The 21,977-nt window shown below is 40.1% G+C and overlaps 1 protein-coding gene, 1 long non-coding RNA gene and 1 pseudogene across 3 annotated transcripts; 1 reads left to right on the forward strand and 2 right to left on the reverse strand.

Annotated features, from left to right (window-relative positions):
• Positions 1-1,797: 1,797 nt before the first annotated feature.
• LOC131329296 (multiple organellar RNA editing factor 8, chloroplastic/mitochondrial-like) lies at positions 1,798-5,950 on the reverse strand. Of its 2 annotated transcripts, none has more exons than XM_058362384.1 (4): positions 5,314-5,950; positions 5,065-5,162; positions 4,901-4,954; positions 1,798-2,247 (listed from the first exon to the last, which is right to left on the reverse strand). In XM_058362384.1, exons 1-4 carry the CDS (start codon positions 5,691-5,693, stop codon positions 2,120-2,122), a joined length of 660 nt encoding a protein of 219 aa, XP_058218367.1. In that variant the 5' UTR covers positions 5,694-5,950; the 3' UTR covers positions 1,798-2,119. The 2 variants fall into 2 exon arrangements, with proteins under 2 accessions (XP_058218367.1, XP_058218366.1); XM_058362383.1 differs by having other exon boundaries at positions 4,901-4,966; positions 5,314-5,947.
• A 1,938-nt stretch (positions 5,951-7,888) lies between these two features.
• Positions 7,889-18,557, reverse strand: LOC131329297 (putative ubiquitin-conjugating enzyme E2 38; annotated as a pseudogene).
• LOC131329298 (uncharacterized) lies at positions 12,241-16,209 on the forward strand. The gene is made up of 2 exons (XR_009200709.1): positions 12,241-12,676; positions 14,112-16,209. It is a non-coding gene; the product is annotated as an uncharacterized LOC131329298 (long non-coding RNA).
• Positions 18,558-21,977: the final 3,420 nt, after the last annotated feature.

Raw genomic sequence — 21,977 nt, forward strand, 5'->3', positions numbered from 1 at the left:
AAATCCATCTCTTTTGTATATCTGGCTTGACCTTTTAATGCCATTGGCAGGTTTGGAATGTACTTAGCGTAACTATTGATAATTGCTAAATTAGCTTTGAGCACCTTTGCTCAATAGTGCAAGGTTGAGTGTTCGAGTCCTCCTAGATGCCTTCTTTATAGAGGAAAGGGTTTATAGGCAACCAACCAGACAAAAAGAGAAAGATGTTTGTGCTCATCGAATCGCAACCAAAGGGATCTCATGAACAATGGGCAGAGTTTGATTTCAGTAAGCACCTAGGGCAGGGTTTAGAGCCGGCCCTGCGAATAGGTGGACTAGAGATAATAAAACTGGTGGTGGCAATCTCAGTGAAGACGGGGGATGGGTGGTGAGTTTGGGTGAGGGGGGGAAAGGTGGAGGTGGCACAGTTTAGTGGAAGGAGGTTGCATGACAGGCGGCTTACATTGTGGACTACGGTGATCGGTGGCTCAGCTGGAGGTGAAAAGGTGGCTGGTGGTGGTATAAGTGGTAATGGGTCGGGAAAATGGTGGAAGAGGAGATGGATAATGGGTGGAGAAGATTGGGGGAAAACGAGGTGGTGATGGAGAGGGATGGAGGAGGAAGTAGGCTGCTGCCTGCCGGTAGAGAGGGGCGAGGGGACCACTGTTTTTTGCAGCAATTCCGCAATTAAAAATCTTTGAATAGCATAAGCATCTTAGAAAAGAAGTATAGCAAGGAAGAAACGCCCAAGTTGAATAAATTTGTGAGAGACCAATGGATCCAATTTCTTTTGTTTCACGTAAATGATGGTTGTTTCTCAGATGTTTCCATTGTCAACCGGATCTAAGTACCACCAACATAACTACCCATAGACTTACTCCTACTATAATGAAATCGTTCGCTTGTAAAATTTTCAACCGGTAAACAAATGCATGGCTAAGAATACTACGTGGTGTTCTCAAATGTTGCAACTCTGCCCGAGTTTTTTGCCGACGTATACCTCATTTACTAATAATTCATCAAAATATAATCTTTTACAAACATACTTTAAAAATAGTCCAAACGCACGCCCAAAATGCTCCAAGTAAATTGTGCACATATGAAATGTGCTTTTTTCAACTTGCGTGGCACCAAAATCCACTTAAAGCAAGTCAAGCATTTCTGGAAATGCGTTTTCGAACTAGATGACACATTTTGACATGCGTTATACGACAAAGGCCAAAACATGGCAACTTTAAGTTCAAAAAATACATCCGGTAACCATACATGTCAACTTTAGCGGCTAACCATTACACTTGTCATCCAATGTGAATTTTAAGTTAACGTCAGTACAAAAAATACATCCAGGAACAATTTCGAGTACCCAACAACTAAGTAGCCTAATGAAAATTCAGTCTAGCGAGCTTAAGAGGAATACCATTCCACCTCCTCGCGGGAGGAGGTTGGGTAATTTGGCTTCCTCCTTCTCATAACATGCTCTCAGTGCAAGGGAAGCTCTTAGAGATGTTGCCTACTGTTTTATCCTCCCATTTGTTGCGGTCACCGTAATCGATTCCTCTACCAACACCATGCTATGATTACCAAACAAATATTTTCGCATCTATTCTAGATAGCATGGTCTTTACTATTTCGGAGTATATTTCCCATTCGTGTTACTTGTGTCCGGGGATCAAAATGTTTAATGGGGTAGGAACTAAGACAAGATACATGGAATGTCATAATTGTAGGGAGACGTTAAATTTGAAGGCTTGAAGTGAACCGAACATAATCCGATAGTTGAGGCAAAATTGTAATTACTCAAGACATTGTATCAAGCAATTTGGCAACAGAAATCCACAATTAATCATCTGACTTAACAAACAACCAAAAGTACGGAAGCCTCAAATAAAGCTAGAAGCTTGCAGACAAACACTGAACAATATTCCAAAACGCTCTTAAAGGTCAACAGTAAACCAAAACAACATTCATAAGTGTACCTGCAACTTGAAAACAATTAAAATGTTTGTAAGATAGACCCTATTGCATAAAACTTTCATCATTGTATCTACAGCCTGCCTACTAAGAGTTTAGCATATCTCTTCTGTGCATCTCACATATTACTACCGGGTGACGGTCCTGCCATGTTGTTGGCTGGGACACCTCATCTTGTGTTGGGTCCAGGATTTTTTGAGAGTGGGTAAGAAGTGATCTTCGGTCCAAGATTCTGCACATTCTTGACATATTGATTATGTACCTTCTCCCTCCTTACATGGGGCATAAAAGGCTCCCCTGCCACGATAACAAACAAATACAGCCAGCAGTCAAACAAATTTGGAAAATAAAGACAATTTGGTACATAATACGGCATACGTAATTACCTTACATTGAATTTATATCTACTTGAAATTATGTAAGTACGGGTTGTTTCTTGAATATGGTTCTAATTTTGCCGGGGTAGATGAGTAGTACTTCGATGTCTAATGTGACTACTTTGTACATCTTGAGTGTTGTGGATACTACGTGCTTGTTTATTTTTGGTATTATGGGTTTCTGTGTGGTTCATGACCTAGAAAAAAGATACACCTGGTGATTGACGTGAGGTTGGATATTGAGGGTTTCGGCCGGGCTCACAATCTCAAAGAAGATACACCGGGTCATTAATATAGGTTAGAATAGCATTTATTCAAAATTACTCAAGAAGCATATACACCAAATTCACAATAACGAAACAGCCCAAAAGAATCCTAGCCTACAAGTAATCAAGCTTGATGATTAGGAAACAAGTAAACCCAATATCTGCAATCAATCTCCTTACACTTCGAAGCTAATGGAATTTCTTTTAGTTCCAAGAGTATAAAAACTCACTAAATCACGCCTTAGATCTTATTCTCTCTCTTTTTCACATACACGAGCCTTACAAGTTACAACACAAGCAATCTAAGTGAACTCCCAAGTCCACTATCATTGTTACCATAAACAAATGACCACTTCAATTTAAGACGACATACTGAGTACTCCGCCAATAGCACACGAAAAGAGAAGAAAAATTATTACACTCTATCTTGATACTTCAACGTTCAATATACATTTTCTAGCCATGAGATCTAACTCCATAACAGTCAAATTATGAGAGTACACATTAGTCCTCCTCCCAAAGTTTTTTTTCCGGAACATCTTACTACCATCCATAACAATAAACCATCAGCAAAAGTATACATGAAATCACAATCACTCTTCACCTAAGAAGTACTAATCCAAAACAAAAAAGAAGAAAATTAACCAAGCCATCAATCAAATTTGGAATTATCATAGTCATGGAAAGAATACAAACTAATTCTAGCCCAAACCAAATAAGACAAGGACTAATGAGTAAACTTCCACTACTAACTAGTACTATACATTCAACCTCGAAATCCAAATCTGTCTTATTTAACTCACTAAACCCCAAGATATCGATGTTCGTTTTCTTGTCACATGTCCTTTCGCACAATAGATCACGTTTTGCCATTAATCTATGATGCACGGACACGGACACTGGGACACAGTAATTCTAAAAAAATGGGGACACGGACACGGCAGGGGACACGCCACGTGTATATTTATTTATATATATATTCAATTTTTTCCAAGTTTAAATGGCAAAATGTTGACAAAACATAACATCCATAGTTCTAATACCATTCAAACAAAACAAGACATCCATGATTCATAAGTTCAATACAATCCAAATACCCAATTGAAAACAAAACATGATAAACATCCAAAGTTCCATAATGGAACTAACAAATTATGGGACACGCCAACATACGTGTCCCCCTAAAAAATTTATATTAAATTATGAGACACGCCCCATACGTGTCCCCGTGTCCGGACACTGCGATACGTCGACCTTTAGAGGTGTCGGCGTTTCATAGCCATTAATTGATTTTATTAATCAACTAGAGATCATACATCACACCATCCAAAACCATTTAGTTGAATCATCCTCAAATCCAGTCTTCACGTGAATCCAAACACATGATCAAATTTAAGTTGAGTTATCGAGTAATAAATGAACCTTCCAAATTTCATTTTCACTTCCACTGTTCCACATACCCAACAAGGGTCAAAGGACTACGACTTTTTTTAGTGCAATTTACACTGACCACCTCAACCGAAGTTATAGAGACACCAATGATACTGTCAAACACATACAAATTACAGAGACACATTCAATCAAAATCCGACTAAATTTGACCATCTACAAGAAAAACTGTGCATCGCTATATATGTATCTGCAATCTCATCAATCACAAAAATTCAATAAGGTCTTTAACTTAATGGATCAACATAATTAGTTCTCAATACCTCTTCTCAAATAACAGTGACCTATATTCCACAAGACCACCTCCAAACACCCAACATCTCGAGGTCTAACTCCTTGTACTAAACCAATATACATTTAACTCGGTCGAATGCTCCTGTAAAAATTCTTCTAGCAACCATTGCACAATGACCAAAAGTGAAAACTTTACCATTTGCACTAAAGAAGTTAGGAAGTCCCAAAACCACAAACAATCTAGATCGATAATAATCCATTATCACCTCAACATGACTGATTCATATTCCAAGTCTAATCTTGTAAGTTTACCTCCACACAATCTTCTAGTTTCCAAAATCTCCACAACCATAAGACAGTGATTACCATATAGTAGACTTCAAAATCACTACAATAACATTACATGCCTCCACTTAGCTGCTCCATCACCAAAATGCAACCCTAAAATAATCCATTCCCATATTCAGGCAACACAAGTAGTCACATCCTAACACACCATGGCCATGGCCAACCAATCGATCCAACACTACATATAATACAAAAATTTATTCATTTACAGCCAAGATGTCAAAATAAACATTTAAAAGATATAACTACATTAGTAATGGGATATGAAATCAATACCTCCATACTTTTCGTTTTCCACGTCAACGTACGCATCTGGGATCACCCAACGCACTGTTGGCAATGCTGCAAAGTATTGTATCACACACTTAGAAATAAAAAATAAAAAATAAATCACATATCAATTACTATAAAACATAGAAGCAAAATGCAACATTAAGCACCTCTAAGACTGATTGAAATATCTTCAGACACCAATGCTCCAAATGCATAATGAGGGCTTTTCGAGATTGAGTAGATATTCATCCTTGCTTCTTCCTCACTGTAGATTAAAATATACACGTAAATAGAACTATGAAATCAAGAAAGAATAAAAGAACAAATAGAGCCTTTTGTTGAACAGCTTAGGGTACAAAAAACAAAAACAAAAATAGAAAACTTAAACAAAAACAAAAATGGCTCGTTGTTCAAACCTTCCAATAACCCTAGCTAGGGTTTTGATGAACATGTCTATCATCTCATCACTGCTGCTCGGCTCAACCTCGGGATCCTCCATGACAACGAGCCAGTGTTCGTAATCACAACCAGGACTGTAATGAATTCGATTTTCATGGGGTTTATTGGGAGGGCTGTTAAGAGCCGAGGAGAAAGAGCGAGCGGGGGTGAAGAGAGGGAACGACGAAAAGAGGGGTCGACGGAGAAAGGGGTCGACGGAGGGAGTGGTCAAGGAAGAGAGGGGTCGACACAGAGAGGGATCAACGAAGAGAGAGGAGAGAGGGGTCGATGGAGAGAGAGGAGAGAGGGATCGACGAAAAGAGAGGAGAGAGAGGTGACGCGCCACTTTTGAAGCCATCCCGACGGTGGTGGCGGTCGCCGGAGGTGGGGAGGCGCTGGTGTTGGGTTGTGGGCGGCGGCGGCAGTGCGCTGTGTTGTGTCTGCTTTGAAGGTTAAAAAGAAAGAAGCAGCAGCGTCTGTTGTTTTCATTTTGGTAACAACCCTGCTAGCCACAAATACATCTGTGTAAGGATGGCAATGGGGAGGGGTCGGGGACGGGGTATTACCTCCACTCTCTATCCATTACCCCTACCCCTACCCCTACTCCATCCCAATGGAAATTTGTTTTTTTCCTTCATCTTCGATCTAAATGGGGAACGGGGATCCAAAATGAAAATTTGGAGATTCGGAATTCGGGCACCTGTATTTCACAATTTCAGCACCTAACAGCATATACTAGCATGTGAAAGCCGAAAGGACTTGGATTGTTTTGTATTTTTTTTCCAGGGAAAATGGCTGAGGAAACAGTACTAGTAACGGTTGTTGGTTGGCCAGGAAGTGAGGAGCCAACAAAGCTCTACAAATAGAATTAGAAAAGCCAACAAAATAAAATAAAGTAAGGTAGCAGAATTCTGCAACACACATTGGCATGCACCTGTATTTGCGGCACATAATAGCACCTCCATTTATTTATTTTTATATATAAATATATATATTTCGGGGATTCGGGGACGGGACGGGGCGGGTAATGAACAGGGAACTGGGATGGGTAGGGTTCGGGGCTGGGATAGACCTATCCCCGTCTCCTACCCGATCCCCGAATTTTTTAAAAAAAAATTTCCCATACCCTGCCCAATCCCCAAACGAATCCCCGAAGTTCGGGGATTTTTGGAGCAGGGAACGGGACGGGTTCGAACGGGTTGGCCGAGATTGTCATCCCTACATTTGTGCATAGATTGTGCACAAATTTTGTTGTGGGGTCACCACGGATCTCATACAAATGATTCGAGCCGTTCATTAGATGTAAAATATTTTTTTAAAGATCCCCATCAAAAATAAGCTCAATTTAATATCTATAGATACTCGATCCAATCATCTAAATTTTTATTCAGATTTTCGGGTAATAAAAATTAGATGATTAGATCAAAAATCTATAGGCATTGGATTGAGCTTATTTTTTACGGGAACCTTTAAAAAAATATTTTACATTTAATGAACGGCTCGGATCGTTTGTGTGGAACCCGTGGTGGGCCCCACAATAAAATCTGTGCACAGATTATCTGTGTGGACAAATTTACCATTTGGTAAATGAAAATGCCACGATTTGTTTTTCTAGTCCCGCTTTCTTTTTAAATATTTCTTTTTAAAAAAATGTAATTTCATGTTCAAATATAATGAAAAAAAAAAATTTTTAATTTTTTTTGCACCGTTTAAAAGATCTCAATGAGATCTATCAAACAATATTCATATTAGTAGGAAAATTATTTGCGTAAACATCACATCCCCCCCGATATACTCTTATATCTTTAAACTACACATCTACTCCCTCAATCTCCTATTCTTTCACTAAAATCCTCAAATCAAATAATCATCAATTAAACCATATTCTTCCAATTAGTCATTTAATAAACATTTCAATAATTAAAGAAAATACGGGTCACTACAAAGCCCAAAACAAAGCCTGATTTCACGATTACCTTTCTCTTCCTCCTGTTTTAACGAACAACATGCAACAACAAAAAATAGTGGACTTCCACCATACAGTGGCACCGTATCCAAATTACATGCAACCAAAAAAATAGCGGACTTCCACCATATAATGGCACCATATCCAAATTCCGATTCCGTCAATGCATGTGTCTTGCACTGGGATACTCATACATATTCAATCCAGGAAGCTGCGTCAAGCAATGGTCCGAGACGTGTATGATGGAACCCTAAAAGATCATACGCGTGAGGCGGCAAGCAATGCTCCGAGACGTGTATGTTGGAACCCTAAAGATCATACGTGTGAGGCAGCAACCGGCAAAGGTGTCAGGTGATTCCAACTGCAAAGATCATGTGCGTGAGGCTGCAACCGGGCAGAGGTGGTAGAAAGAACCAGAGTGAGCATTTTCCCGCAAACTGCTGAACATGTTGAGGAGGTAAAAGTGTTGTGGGCACAAAAATGTTAATGATGGAAAGGGTTTGATAGAGAAAATTAGTCTAAAACTATAATCGGCTATATTAGCATAAAGAGCTCTTTCATCTTACCAACAAATAAAGATAACAGAATTAAGCTGTAAACCACCATTCATATCATTAGCTTACCACCTATTTACATAATCCTGATTTACATATACTGAGCCATCCTAGGCTACAAACCCCACTGTTTTAGGTCTAAATACTGGACCAAAAACTTGAAACCTAATTCCCATAAATGTCTTACATCCAAAACGATAACTGAATTCCCAAAATTGCTTTTTCATGGGAGATCAGTAATAATTATAAGGCAAGTTTGGGGGATCCCTTCTTGGCAAGGGAAAGGAACTTCTCACAATCCTTTGCCCCTATTAGTGAAAATGTCTGAACAAGCACTGTGATGTACTTAGCCAAATTACTCTTGAACAGTGTTGAGCAGCTCTTGCTACCTGCATCAACATCCTGAACACCTCCCCCAGCCAGACATCCCACTTGAACACCTTCCATATATGCTTTACATGCTGCCAAATTATCTTGAGCATGCTTGCGGAAATGTCCAAGAACCAAGTCCTCGAAATGCTGCACCCAAAATAAAATGAAAATGATGTTGGATTCGGAGAGCACGAAAAATCCTCATATTACAGCCATTGAATTCTACACAGGACATCGGCTAGTGCGATTTATTTTATTTCACCAATTTTTCAAAACCAACAAGACATGCATCAACTCAAATGAGAAGGCTAATCCCGCAAAAGTAATAGATTATGTATAAGATGGTAATAGAACGTCGGGATACAGTTGAGGGTAGGAAAAATATGGTAACAAATCCACCAGAAGTCCTGCACCCTTTCACAACTTTTTGTCACCATATTTCATAAAACTAAATTGAGAGTTTTTTCATAATAATTCCGTCATCCATATCTCAAAAAAACGAATTTTCTTGCTATTTTGATCAAGCATGCCAAATTTCATTCTATAAAAGATTATTAACTCTTCAAAAAAAAAAAAATACGTGAGATGAAGACTTGTCTTATTGTCCCTATGATGCTGTCTCTTAATGAAAGGAAAGACAATAAACAAAGGAAAAAATACCAATCACATAATGAACATTTCGTGGCTTTATTTGGCAGGCTTCAAAAGCCAGTGTATTGGTTTTGAGTCAAACAAAAATGAGCCAACATATGGGGGTTTGTTTAAACTTATTCTCTCAAAAGTTCTCATAATGTCAGTGCCACCGATTATCAATATCATCCCAAGTGTTTTGGTCAAGTGCAAGGACCTTGAGACTAAACTTCTTCTAAAGACTACAATCTTGCTTCGTCCAATGATAAAACCGTTTGTCCTTGGAATCTTTTTAGACAAACACCAAGAGCATGCATGATTACACAACTATCAGTGAGGGTCTAACCAAGAATTGCAGAAAGCAAATGGATCATAACAAACTCAAACTATGTGCAGTAAGCAGGGGCAACAGCAGTACCTTTGGTGGCTTCTTCATTGTATATAAACCATTGTTTTCAGTGACAGAATCAGCGTAGTTTCATTGTAGCTCTGGGAGCTCTTTTCTGCACTAGGAGTCCCACTCGAATGTGCACAACCAGGTTCATTGAAGTAGGGCTTTTCATTCAGAATCAGAGCCTGTATAGACACCAGAACTTGTAGCATGGTTGATACACCGGGGATCCACTTTTCATTCTGGCTACCGCTCCAGGTATTGAGAAGACTCAGGCATACTTTTCCACAGGCGTACAAATTTGGGTTGAGTCGAAGACCACCAGCATGGTAGTGCACAAGCAGTTCCCTTGTCATTAGGACTGTTAAGGAAATACAATCTCATATCGCTTTGTACAGAATGGGTGATCACTTAATATAATTTTGGGACCTCTCCACTTAAAAGCTTAAGCTTTGAGGTTGGATATAAAGTTTCCACATGGTCGCAGAGCGGGGCCCATTCCACCCCACATTTTAAAATTTCACAATCCACACTAGACCCAACAAAAAAGGCTGCACTATGATAGACCCAAAAAAAGGCTGCACGTGACAAACCTCAAAACAGGCTGCACATGAGGGGGCATGTTAAGGAAGTACAATCCACATTACTTGGGTATGTAATGGGTGATCACTCAATAATGAAGGGAACTGTCCACTTAAAAGCTTTAGTTTTGGGGTTGGATATAAAGTTTCCACATACTACAATATACAACAAAGTATGCAACCAAAAGTACTAGCACACATTAAGAAGCATAAAATACTGGTGGGACACTTGGATACCCGGCTGGGAAGAAAATATCAAAGAAGAAGAGACCATCATGGTAGGGAGTCCCCTCAGCTCCTACAATTACCGCTCTCAAAAGGTCCATCCTTGATTCATAAACCCTGACAAATATCGTGTCTGTGCAACAAAAAGCAAGAGACAAGTGTGAAACTACAAGTAAAAAGATTGAAAACAGGTGATCTTGCACAAAAGGCTGGGCAAAAATGGCAACCCCCAGGGGAAAAAGGCAGGGAGCAAACCACCAGGGCTCTGACCGCGTCCAAGTAAAGTTTCGTATAAATTTGTTCACCAAAAACAACAACAAAGGTTCAATGACAAGGAACGGCCACAAAATCAGGTGAAATAGTTGATTACTAGGAGAACAAATCATATTAACTTGCCTGGCAAATCTTTCTCCAGGATCCTCCACTCATCCTGTATTTTCTTTGCCCAATTCTTTGAGGGCTGTCAAAAGAAAGTAACAACCAAGAACGCAAAGAAAATCACCCAGTGACAGTTACACTTAATCAAAGCTGGTAGGATGGGTAAGAGTAAGACTGGCGAGATAACTACCTATAGTATTCTTTACCCAAACAAGGTTACGTTTTATAGATTAAAAAAATCAAAAAAAAGGAATGTATCTTTTCAAATGGGCGTACCTGCTTTGATGAAGAACCTTTGGAAGAACGATAATGGTCAGAATGATCTTGAACCATATCAAACTTTTTAAAAAGTTGGAACTTCTTCAGAATATCATCATCATTACCATGACTCTCAGTTGGAGACGTTGCAACAGGTGGCACTGTTGAACTTCCAGCAGCAGTTGGACTCTCTTGACCGGTAGCAAGATCCTGGACCCAGGGGGCATACGACTCTTTCCCAGCAGCAGGTGGACTCTTTTGACTATTAGCAAGATTCTGGACCCACGGGCCATAAAATTCTTTCCCAGCAGCAGTTTGACTCATTTGACTGTAAGCAAAATCCTGGACTCAGGGGGCATAAAATGGTTCCCCAGAAGTGAAAGGACTATGTGATGAATTATGGATACCACCACCCATAGGAGACGGTTTGTCCATAAATCCATCATAGCGTTGCCACCCAGACATATATGGATCTACTCCAGGAGGAAGACTCATTGTGTCCTTTGCGGGAAACTTTGCATCAATTACATCACCATTATCAACTGGCTTATTACGTCTGCTGCCAAGATAAGGCCCCTGAAAAGATTCCATTCCAGAGGGCGGCTGCATAGCGTCCAGTAGGCTATTTGAAGCATAGTTACTGCCAGAAAGAGAGAGTTTCTTCTTACTATATTCCATAATGGATTTAAATCGACTTGGAAAATTTGCAGCAGCCCTCTCCATTTGAGATTTCCCAGAAGTTGAACTAGTTGAAGCAGCTGATTTCTTCTTATTCTGAGCAGATTCAGCATAGGATGAAGATGGAGGCACAGGCACCCACCTAGGTTGACTCCGAGTGTTCATCCGGGTTTTCAAACTTGAACTGCTCGAGGAAGCTGACATTTTTCCAGGCTTTGCAGGTTCAGGCAAACCCCAAGAATGAGACGAGTCTGTCCGACGATTTGAACTCTTCATAGCACCACTATTCTTTTCATTCACGATAGGATTAGAGAACCAAGGAATCGGAGCCTCAACTCCAGGAGGAATATCTATGGTATCAAAACGGGCTTGCAGAACTGCATACTTGTCATCATTCTGTACATAATTTACACTATCCATATAATCATCATAGGAATAAGAAAAGTCGTTACTGAAACCTTCTAGATTAAGAGAAGTATACAGAACTGAGACAGAGCTCTTCTTAGAAGACTCAACTCCAGCCACTGATCCAGAAGAAATGACCAAAGCTTCCTAAAAGTGAGGAAGAAGGTATAACTCAGCATACCAAACCAAACCGAGCCTTATGTCCCAATCAATTGGGGTTGGCTAAGGTATAACTCAGCATCATAATCAAAAAACAAGGAACAACTATTGGAAAGAGGAGAACCAAAGATTAGCTAGGATATTTAACTGGGAACAAAAGAAAAACTCTTGATTACTGAAGTAAAGACCAAAAACATTTGAATTACCTTTCATTTGTTATTTGAGCCAATTTTCTCATCAATGAACATAATATCATCCGAATCTTCATCCATGTCTATATCAATTACTTCATGTTCAATTATCTGCATGATATCAGTTTCTAGGTCAAACACAATATTTGTGTACACTATACAAATTTTCAGCACACTATCCTTTCAGCAGACCACTCGATATCAGTTACATACATAATTAAACGAAGCCAATGCTTAAAAAACAAAATCCCCTCAACAATGAGTTTACCAAATAGCAGCCAAAGGAGTAAAGAACCGAACGAAGCTTGAGAAATAACTCAGAAGAAGAAAGCACTAGACCAGTGGTGTAGAAAAGACCCAAACAATCAGCAAACTCAGTTTGATTTGTATGGTTCTCGGCAAAACAACCCACCCACAACTGCCCCCTTATATATAATTTAGCTATGCATGGTTCACACTTCACATGTCTGCACGCTACCGCTTACAACTATGTCTGATAGACATACTCCTATGTCATATAGTTGCGGTAGCAATCTCCCTTTTATGTATTAAGGTTGCTAAATTCGGTTTTCCTCCAACAACTCTCTCTCTCTCTCTCCTCGAGAAACTCTCTTCCAGGATTCCATTTCCTTGCCGCCGCCGGGGGGGGGGAGGGGAAGGTGCTCCTCCCTCCCTCCTCCCCTGGGACTGTTTGTCCTCCCTCTCCCCCTCTATCTATTCCCTCATTCTCCAGTCAATTTTCCCTTACCCCCTCTCGATTTCGATGGTTGCTGTCTTCCGTGGTGTGGAAGACGAGGCAGTTTTCATCTCCACCGGAGGTTCCTTGGCTCCTCCGGTAGCCTAAAGGTGTGGGTGTTTCTCGTCGAAGTTTTTGGGTGGTCTGGTCGGGGCGGTGGCCTGGATCTGGATCTGTAGGTTGTGGGTGGTGGTGCGGCGGCTTGGGTGGTGTCTGGTAGCTGTTTGTAGGGTTGTGCAAAAAACCCGTAACCCGACCAACCCGACCCGACCCAAAGGGTCTCGGGCGGAGCCGAACATGTGGTTCGGTCGGGTACGGGTTCATTTTTTGTTAAAAATCAAGCTTCGGTTCGGGGTGCTGTGTTTCTTACCCAACCCGACGAAAACCAACCAATTCACATAGATTAATTTGGTTTTGGTCGGACCCGACCCGACGCAAAAAAATCGGGTCGCGGACGGTTATTACTACTTGTTCGGGTTCGGGGCCAAAAATGATGTTACCCGACATGTCGAGTCGGGGTCGGTGCCAAACCCGACCCGTCCGACTTGTGCACACCCCTAGCTGTTTGTTTATCGTTTTGTTTTGCAAGTTTCTTTTCAATGTTTTCATATATTCAGAAAATGATCGAAGATGATGGTGATGTTGATCGGTGATGGTTTCAATCCGGTGTTGGTAAGGTGGATGTGGCTCTTATGGCTGGGATCTCTTGTCGTCTTTGTGTGCCGAAGTCCGGCAGGCGACTGTTCTGAGTTCTCAACCAGGCGTGGGGCTGTCATTTCGTCACGTTGGAGTGTTGTTGCTGCTGCTGGTGGTGAAGATCGTGGCTGCTGGAGATTAGCTGGATTTGGCAGATGGGGTGGAGGTTTTGGTTTCCCTGGACTCTGATTGCTCTGGTTTCTCACTTTCGTAGGTTGGTCCAGCCGCCGGCCTCTACATCTGGGCAAGGTCGGCTCGGCTTAAAGGCGAGGCTGGTCTCCGATGTTCTGTACGGCGATGGTGGCTGAAGTGGTTAGGGTTTTGGGACTGGTTTGGGTGGGCCGGCTCGGGCTTGGGTGTTTGGGGCTTTTCCTTGTTTATTTTGGGTATGGGTTGGGCTTTATTGTTTCTTTTCGTTGTGGACCTTGTAGACCCTTGGGTGTTTTGGGCTTTTGCCCTTGTGATGCTCATCCAACTCTTTGTTGGATTCTCTTTCCCTTTTCCCCGTTTTTAATAAAATTTCATCTTTTGCCAATCAAAAAAAAAATGTATTAAGGTTGCTAGAAATATCTTGCGCCTCGTTGTCTACAGGCAATGGTGATTCTCGGCTCTGTTGTCAGTTATATGGTTGTTGGCTGAAGGGCGTTAGAACGCTAGAAGAAGCACATTAAGAAGTTTATAGGTCTACATTTAACAATCGGGCATGTTTCATCTCTATGCTCTAGCTTGAGGGGGAATGTAGAGTCTTATCTCTGAGTTATTTCAACCTTAGTGCCATTCCGGTCTGACCTGTTGCATCACTGACGGTATCGATCAGCCATACAGTTGGTAGTTGGTACTGGGTCCGAACATTAATTTTGTTTCAAGTTTCGGCCTACAGCGGGTGTAGGGGTGTAGGTTTCATTATTCGACCATACTAACCGTCACATTATTATATGCTATACACAAAAACTAGGCTGCTACATGTGTTGTCTTCTGAGATTGCAAAATTTGGTTAGTTTATATCTCTTTGTATATGTGGCGCTCATCCATGGGTACTCAAAATATACAATAAATTGAAGCATTGGAAGTAATAAAAGCCTGAAATGTCCAACAAATCTAAAAGTTTTTTCTCTCTCCTCCCTTGAACGCAATATCTCTCTTTCTCAGAGACTCCAAGGAACAGCAAAGACAAAAATGAAGATTGATGATAAATTAAAACTTTGAAAGTATCAAAAACCTGCAATGTTCTACATATCTAAAAGCTTTTCTCTCTCCTCTTAAACCCAATATTCTCTCTCTGAGACTCCAACAAGCAACAAAGATGGCATTGAAGATTGAAGCTCTCTGATTACAAGTGGAAGATTCATGCTCTCTCATCTCTCTGAGTCTCCTACAAACAACAAAGATAAAGACAAAGTCGATGGGTCTTCTATAGTTCTATGGACAATAACATATCTCCTTTATCTCTCTTCTCAACGTGAGATTCAAAACGAATGCGAAAGGGCAGAGAGAACAAGGCTACCCAATCAAACCTACTAAATCTGACCGGTACCCACCCGATCCAATAGCTGCAATTTCAAGGACTCATTCGGTCAGCTGCAAGTGACGCTTTCTTGAACCCGAATGGTTCAGATGGAGTGACGGACTGAGCACAAAACCGACCACCCCTACTAGATGTAATGATCATGCATATACAAAATCAAGGTCGAATAAGCTCATCTATAGATTTGCCACATTAAACTTATCTTCATCTCTTCTTCTTAGGGCTGATAAATGGACCAGGCTACTAGAGTTCAAGTTTGAGCTCGTGTTTGCTTGTTAAATACTAATTCAATATCAGTTTGGTATAGATAGAGTCATAGTCTCATAGACAACCCAACCCAACCCAAACTTGAACATTACACGAAGCTCATTAATGCCTTGTTTGGATAGTGATTTGAAAAAAAATTCTCAACTCAAAAAATACTCATTACTCCTACTTCCAATCATTACTCACATCTATCTCCAATCATTATTCTCATTTCTCTCTCTCTCTCTATCTCTCTCCAATCATTACTCTCATTTCTCTCTCCACTCATAACACTACAAAAATTTCTCAAAAACTCATCCAAACACAGCATAAACTTCCCAAACCAATCTTTAACAAGCTACTACTTTTACGCTGTTCAAAAACTCATACTATTCGAGATCGGCTCATTTAAAGCTCGTTTGAGATTGACGTGCCTAGTCAACAATCCAAATTGTACGTGCTTTTTAATCTCTATTATGTTTTCAAACCAAGCTTGAACAGTTCACTGCTTGGCTCGTCTATCAGTCCTACTTCCTCAGCTCTAAACCCTCAAATTCTATTTTACACTTAGAAACAGTGATAGCCAAGATAAGGGCCCCACATAGCCCCAACCAAGCCACACCTTTAAACAAGCAAGAGTGCAAGGACCAAGTACTACACAATCTCAAAATTTTACTACTAGGGCCCTTTTTAAGATCCCTTCATTTGTTTTTAAGAAATTATTTATGGTACCTTTGAAGAACTTATTCAAGATATGCTGAAAATCCGCACCGTAATCGCATAAATTGGACAGCCTAATAGATCAATCCACCTTTGACACTCGTGACCCTCTATCTCCTCCAGCAGAAGATTAGCATCAACCACCTTTGTCACGTGTTATTTCGTGTTTTTCATCAGCAATTGGATTGACGTATGCTTGGTTTTATAATTGACATCGATGTATACGCGTTAACATTCTTTACAGATATCATATGTCTATGTCCCCAGTCCTTATATGTGCTTCTCCGAATATCCCAATTAGTCAACTAACCCTAATTTCTATGCCCTCTTCATGTTCTAGCTCGCATTCCAGCTCTAGACATGTTAGTCTTACCACACGCAAATCGTGAATACTAACATACAAGATAATAAATCATCTTGAAGGAAGGAAAAGTGCATTTTGTCTATAGCTGTACAACATTTCTTGAATTGAATTGCCAATATACCCACTTTCATTCTAAACTTTAGAATGCCCTATTAGGGGGTCATAGATTCTAAAAGTCCATCTTCATACTCCTATAAAGGCAAGAAACCTATGAAGCACCGACACCTCTAAAGGTCGAAGTATCGCAGTGTCAGGACACGGGGACACCGCGGGACACCGCGGAGATACGTACGGGACACGCCACGTGGCGTGTCCCATATTTTAATATTAAATTTTGAGGGGGACACGGCGGGACACCGCTGGGGACACGGCGGGACACCGTTGGGGACACGGCGGGGACACCGATGGGGACACGGCAGGGGTCAAACTGTAATTTTTTTAAATTTTGGGGGTCAAACTGTAATTTTTGAAAAATTTAGGGGTCAAACTGTAATTTTTTAAAAAAAATTTGGGACCAAATTATATATATTTTAAATTTCTGGGTGCTAAACTATAATTATTTATTTATTTATATATATAAATAAATATACACGTGGCGTGTCCCCTGCCGTATCCATGTCCCCATTTTTTTAGAATTCCCGTGTCCCGGTGTCGGTTTCGGTGTCGGTGTCCGTGTCGGTGTCGGTGTCGGTGTCGGTGCATCATAGCAAGAAACCAATTTCTTACAGTCTTCAGAGCCCGCAAAGCCAATATACTGTCAATTGTGAAATGGTCTAACATCTTTCTTTCTGTCCATGCACAATCTTTGCCACATCCTTCCATGTTAAGTTGCCAGATAGCTTGACTGCCACCAACTTACATCATTCTCCTAAGCCATATATCAAAAAAATAGCCTGAATAACAGATCTCCTGAAACTCGACACCATGACAAACAACACGACTCTACATTGTTCTCAACAGCTATAAGTAATAAAAACTCCTAAAAAAAGAGAGGGATGGGGTTTCTCGCGCTTTGGCATAGCCAGCCCCCAGTGAGAACTCGACTAACTCAATGGTAGAGCGCACCCCTGATAATTGGGTCGTTGTGCCTAGGTTGTGAGGGCTCACAGTCATATGGATTGTTCAATGAGCTCATCAGCACCTGACTGTGAGATGTAGATTGTCCAAGGCACATTAACATGGTGAACTTGCCTTTTCAAACTGTGGTTTGCAACCCTCCTCCTCAAGACAATAGATGGAGCTACAAAAGGGCAGACACGAGCAATACAAAATAACAAGCCTGCGTTTGAACCCTAACCCTCCAAATTAATACAGTAGACCAACGTCAGCAAAATCAATACAGGCCATCAGCATAACGACCTACCATACCTTAATGAATGAACTGATGGCATGCATTAGACAAGACACTGGTATCTGTTTTCCGTACTCACAATCACAAATTCTTCAAAATGAACCCAGTTGTTCCAATGTTGGTTTAAGCAAGGCATAAACAACAAAAACACAGGACTGTTAAGGTCTCTACTCTCTACACTTCAAGAAGGTTAATTCCAACCCAACTTCAACGAGTTCTACATAGCAATAACCTTTTTTGGGTGATTACACGAACATAACCCGAAAACAATAGCACACCACTCGAATAAAACAAGCCGAAAAAACACTCACAAGGAATCAATCGACCAATTGACTAACCACATTCCCCATTTAAAACCCCTAATCACTGCATGCCGCTAATCGAATGTATACGACCGATCAGTCAATATACATACACGCCCAATGTCAAAGCATCGATTTTTTTTACCTCCTTTTGCTTGAGCAATCTGGGTTTCGAACTCCACGACGAGGGCGGAGAGATTTCCACCACCTCCTGATCCATATACGACGAACTACTCTAGGGGAACACTCTTTTCCTGCACCGATTGCCGATCAAAATCGCACATATACAAACACACACGCATGCACATATCAAATGAATGAGAGAGAGAGAGTCACTTAGATTGCTGAGGGATGTATCTGGTGAGCTGCTGCGACTCCATCGCCGATCGAGAAAACCTAGGGCTTTTATTGGTTTTGTTTCCGGTTCGATCGTCTTCTGGGGAGCGAGGCGAGTGATTAAGGAAAAGCTTCGTTTACGTCTCCGTCTAAACTATTTACGAACAGAGAAAGATTGTCATCTTGATTTTTTTCAAGGGCGCCGCTATTCGCAGCCCTCTATTTACTCCCGTAGCCCACTAAATTTCGGTAAATGATTGTTGAAAATCATAAATAACATTTCGGTAAATTGCTGTTGAAAACAAGATTATATTTCGGTAACTACATGTCGAAAATATGTTCAACTTTCGGTAAACAACTGCCGAACATGCATTTTCGGTAAACATCTGTTGAAAAAAATATTATATTTCGGTAATTGGACGCTGAAAATATATCTCAATTTCGGTAACTAACTGTCAGTATAATTAAAAAATTTTAACGGGCTATGGGAGTAAATAGAGGGCTGTGAATAGCAGCGCCCTTTTTCAATATGTTTTTCAATACTTTTTTTTTTATCTCCTCGTTATTATCATTCATTATATTAAAAATAACTTTGACAAATTTAAACCAAATAAAATATGTATTGTTAGAGACTGTTTATCAATCGAAAATGATTGAGGTACTGATGGGAGTGTTGGGATTTCATACCGACTGGCTGTGTCGGGCCGTCTTTGGCCACCGGACGATCGATTCGAGCCGTCTAAAAATTTTAAAAAAAAAGAGGTGCTCGGATCAAGCATCCTACACACTTCAGATGCCGTTAATTCTCCCGTGGGCCCCCTCGATTTTTTTTTTAGAATTTTTGGACGACTCGGATCGGCCGTTCAGTGGCCAGAGACGGTCTGGCACGGCCGGTCGGTACGAACACGTGTATATACACAAAAAGTGGATACTCGGATCAAGTACCCTACACACCTCGGATGCCGTTAATTCTCGAGCGGGCCCCCTCGATTTTTTTTTATAGAACTTTTGGATTGCTTGAATCGACCGTCCGGTGGTCAAAAACGGCCCGACACAGCCGGTCAGTACGAAATCCCTACACTCCCATCGATACTTATAGCATTACTCTTTATCGAGATAGAGAATTTATTCATAGCAAGAGAGAGAATCTTTCAACCCTTTTCCTCACTTCCTGACTAGTTTAGTACTGATTGACAAGCGACTGCGCTATCGAATTAACTGCAAGGAATTTTATTCTGAAAATTGATTTTATCACTTTTTTTTTAATATTATTTTTTTTATAAAATAAATTATCTAATAAAAACACAAAAAGAAGTGATATTAACATGAGAGGAATGACAAAATTATTTTTCTTTATTTTTCTATCTTTCTTTCTGTTTCAAGTAGGGCCGACTTACATATACTTCAAATTATAATCGGAGCTTCTCCATATTCGATCAAGGGCATTTGCGCCGAAATTAAAAGATTAAGGAGCGATTTCTTTCTCGTGGCGACCCGGCCTCGAAAGTTGCCGAACGTTTGTTTTTTTCTTTTTTGGCACGGTGGATCTGTGGTTTGTTTTCTAGGTCGTTGGATAATCTGAATTTGCAAGTCGAAGGGCGGCGACGGTGATGATGGGATAAAAGGGACACGCTTGATCGTGGCCGTTTAAATCGCGGACGTGTTTCAAGGGTCGGGGCCAGTGGTTCCCACTACCTCTGTGGATGCCACGTGTGAATGAAGATAAAAGGTCTTTGCATAGTACTAGTAGTAGTAGTACTTGTTTATTAGACTTTTCACCCCATATTTTAGGCTAAGGTGGTGTTAAAAAGAATTTTTAAAAAAGAAGATTTTACAATCTTAAAAATTATGTATTTACGTAAATAATTTTTCTGCTAATATAAATCTTATTTGATAGATTTTATTGAAATCTTTTAAACAATGTAAAAAAAATTAAAAATTATTTTTCATTTTCATTATATTTGAGTTTGAAATTACATTTTTTTTGAAAAAGAAGGTTTAAAAAGAAAGCAAAACGGGGCCTAAATCAGAAGAGAAGTATGTTAACGCTACACTTTGCACTGTATCGTTGAGCAATCCACCTAAACATGTTATGCATATTGTTGTGAAAGCATACCTCCTAAATCATATGATGATTCAACGTATGAATTATAATCCATATTAGTTAGTAGCTTGTAGGTATGGTTACACGTTACAATGACATAGTCTCACGCTCACGATGTGAGATCCCTAAGAGGCCAATTTGAGCAGTACAATTGAAATTCCAGTTAAAACAAAAGCGGGATAACTCAATCGATAGAAGAAAACAGAATTATTATTTTAAATAGAATAGTGTTAGAGATAGGACGATCATAGAAGTGAGGGTGATGTTGAATTTCATTTAGTGTTGTTTAAACCAACTTGACATTAGTTGACAAGTCTATGCTCGCAACCGAATTGGGTCATAATAGCAAAGCAAACTCTTTGCGTAGACATAAAACTTAGACAACTTCTCTATGTATTATGGTTTTTATTTGATTCTTGAAAAAATGCGGAGCATTTTTCTCAACTTGACAGAAAAAAAAAAGTATACTACTTATTTTTCTAGTTTTTTTTGTAGCGATTTTCGCAACGTGACAACAGGTTGGCGAACTATTGCATACTTTAAGATTGTTGAATACAGTAGCTTAGAAAGGTGAATAAGAGCATCTCCAACTCATGACTTCATATTGGAGATGTCAAACGTTTTTTGAAGGCTGACGTGGCATTTTGACATCTCCAATTTGACATCAAAGCCTTTATTTCCAACTCTTATGCCAAATTTTATTTATTTGACATCAAGTTATCCCTCTCCAATCCTTAATGTCAATTCAAACAGTCATTTTTTGAAATTTGACATGGACGAGGGTGGTTGTCAAAGTTGACAAGTTTGTCATTCCCTTCAAAACCACGTAAATTTTGGCATCAAAAAAGGCTGTTAGGTTGGATTGAATTTTGGTGTCAATTGTTACCGTTAACATGTCCACGTAGGAATTGGCATCTCCCATTGGAGATGCTCTTAGAGCATCTCCAACCCTTGACTTCAAATTGGGGATGTCAAATTTTTTTTGAAGGCTGATGTGACATTTTGGCATCTCTAATTTGACATCAAAACCTCCTCTCCAACCCTTATGTCAAATTTTATTTATTTGACATCAAATTATCCCTTTCCAACCCTTATGTCAAAATACAAATAGTCATCTTTTGAAATTTGGCAGGCAAAGTGTAGGCAGTCAAAGTTGGCATGCTTCCTCCCCCCTTCATCCATGTCACAAGCCACGTAGGATTTGGCCTAAAAAAAGGCATCTGGGTTGGTTTGTCAATTAGTGTCAAATATTACCGTTACAAGCTCCACATCAGATTTGACATCTCTCGTTGGAGATGCTCTTAAGAGTAAGTTCGTTGATCCCTGTGCTGACCATGCTATAGCATTGCATGTTTTGAAATTGGCAATACAAGTAAAATTTACCACTAAGTACAAAACCCAACACATAATTGTTTTGTCTATGAGAGGTGTCAAAACATGCACACGAACATTACTCAACATATTTCGATCTCCA

The sequence above is a fragment of the Rhododendron vialii genome, chromosome 6a, assembly GCF_030253575.1.
Source record: "Rhododendron vialii isolate Sample 1 chromosome 6a, ASM3025357v1".
Lineage (NCBI taxonomy): Eukaryota > Viridiplantae > Streptophyta > Magnoliopsida > Ericales > Ericaceae > Rhododendron > Rhododendron vialii.

Coding starts and splice junctions, on each gene's coding strand:
- LOC131329296 (XM_058362383.1), bottom strand. CDS start 5,693: ATGGCTTCAAAAGTGGCGCGTCACCTCTCTCTCCTCTCTTTTCGTCGA. Junction 5,163..5,313: donor CTAGCTAGGGTTATTGGAAG/GTTTGAACAACG, acceptor TTTAATCTACAG/TGAGGAAGAAGCAAGGATGA. Junction 4,967..5,064: donor TATTTCAATCAGTCTTAGAG/GTGCTTAATGTT, acceptor AATACTTTGCAG/CATTGCCAACAGTGCGTTGG.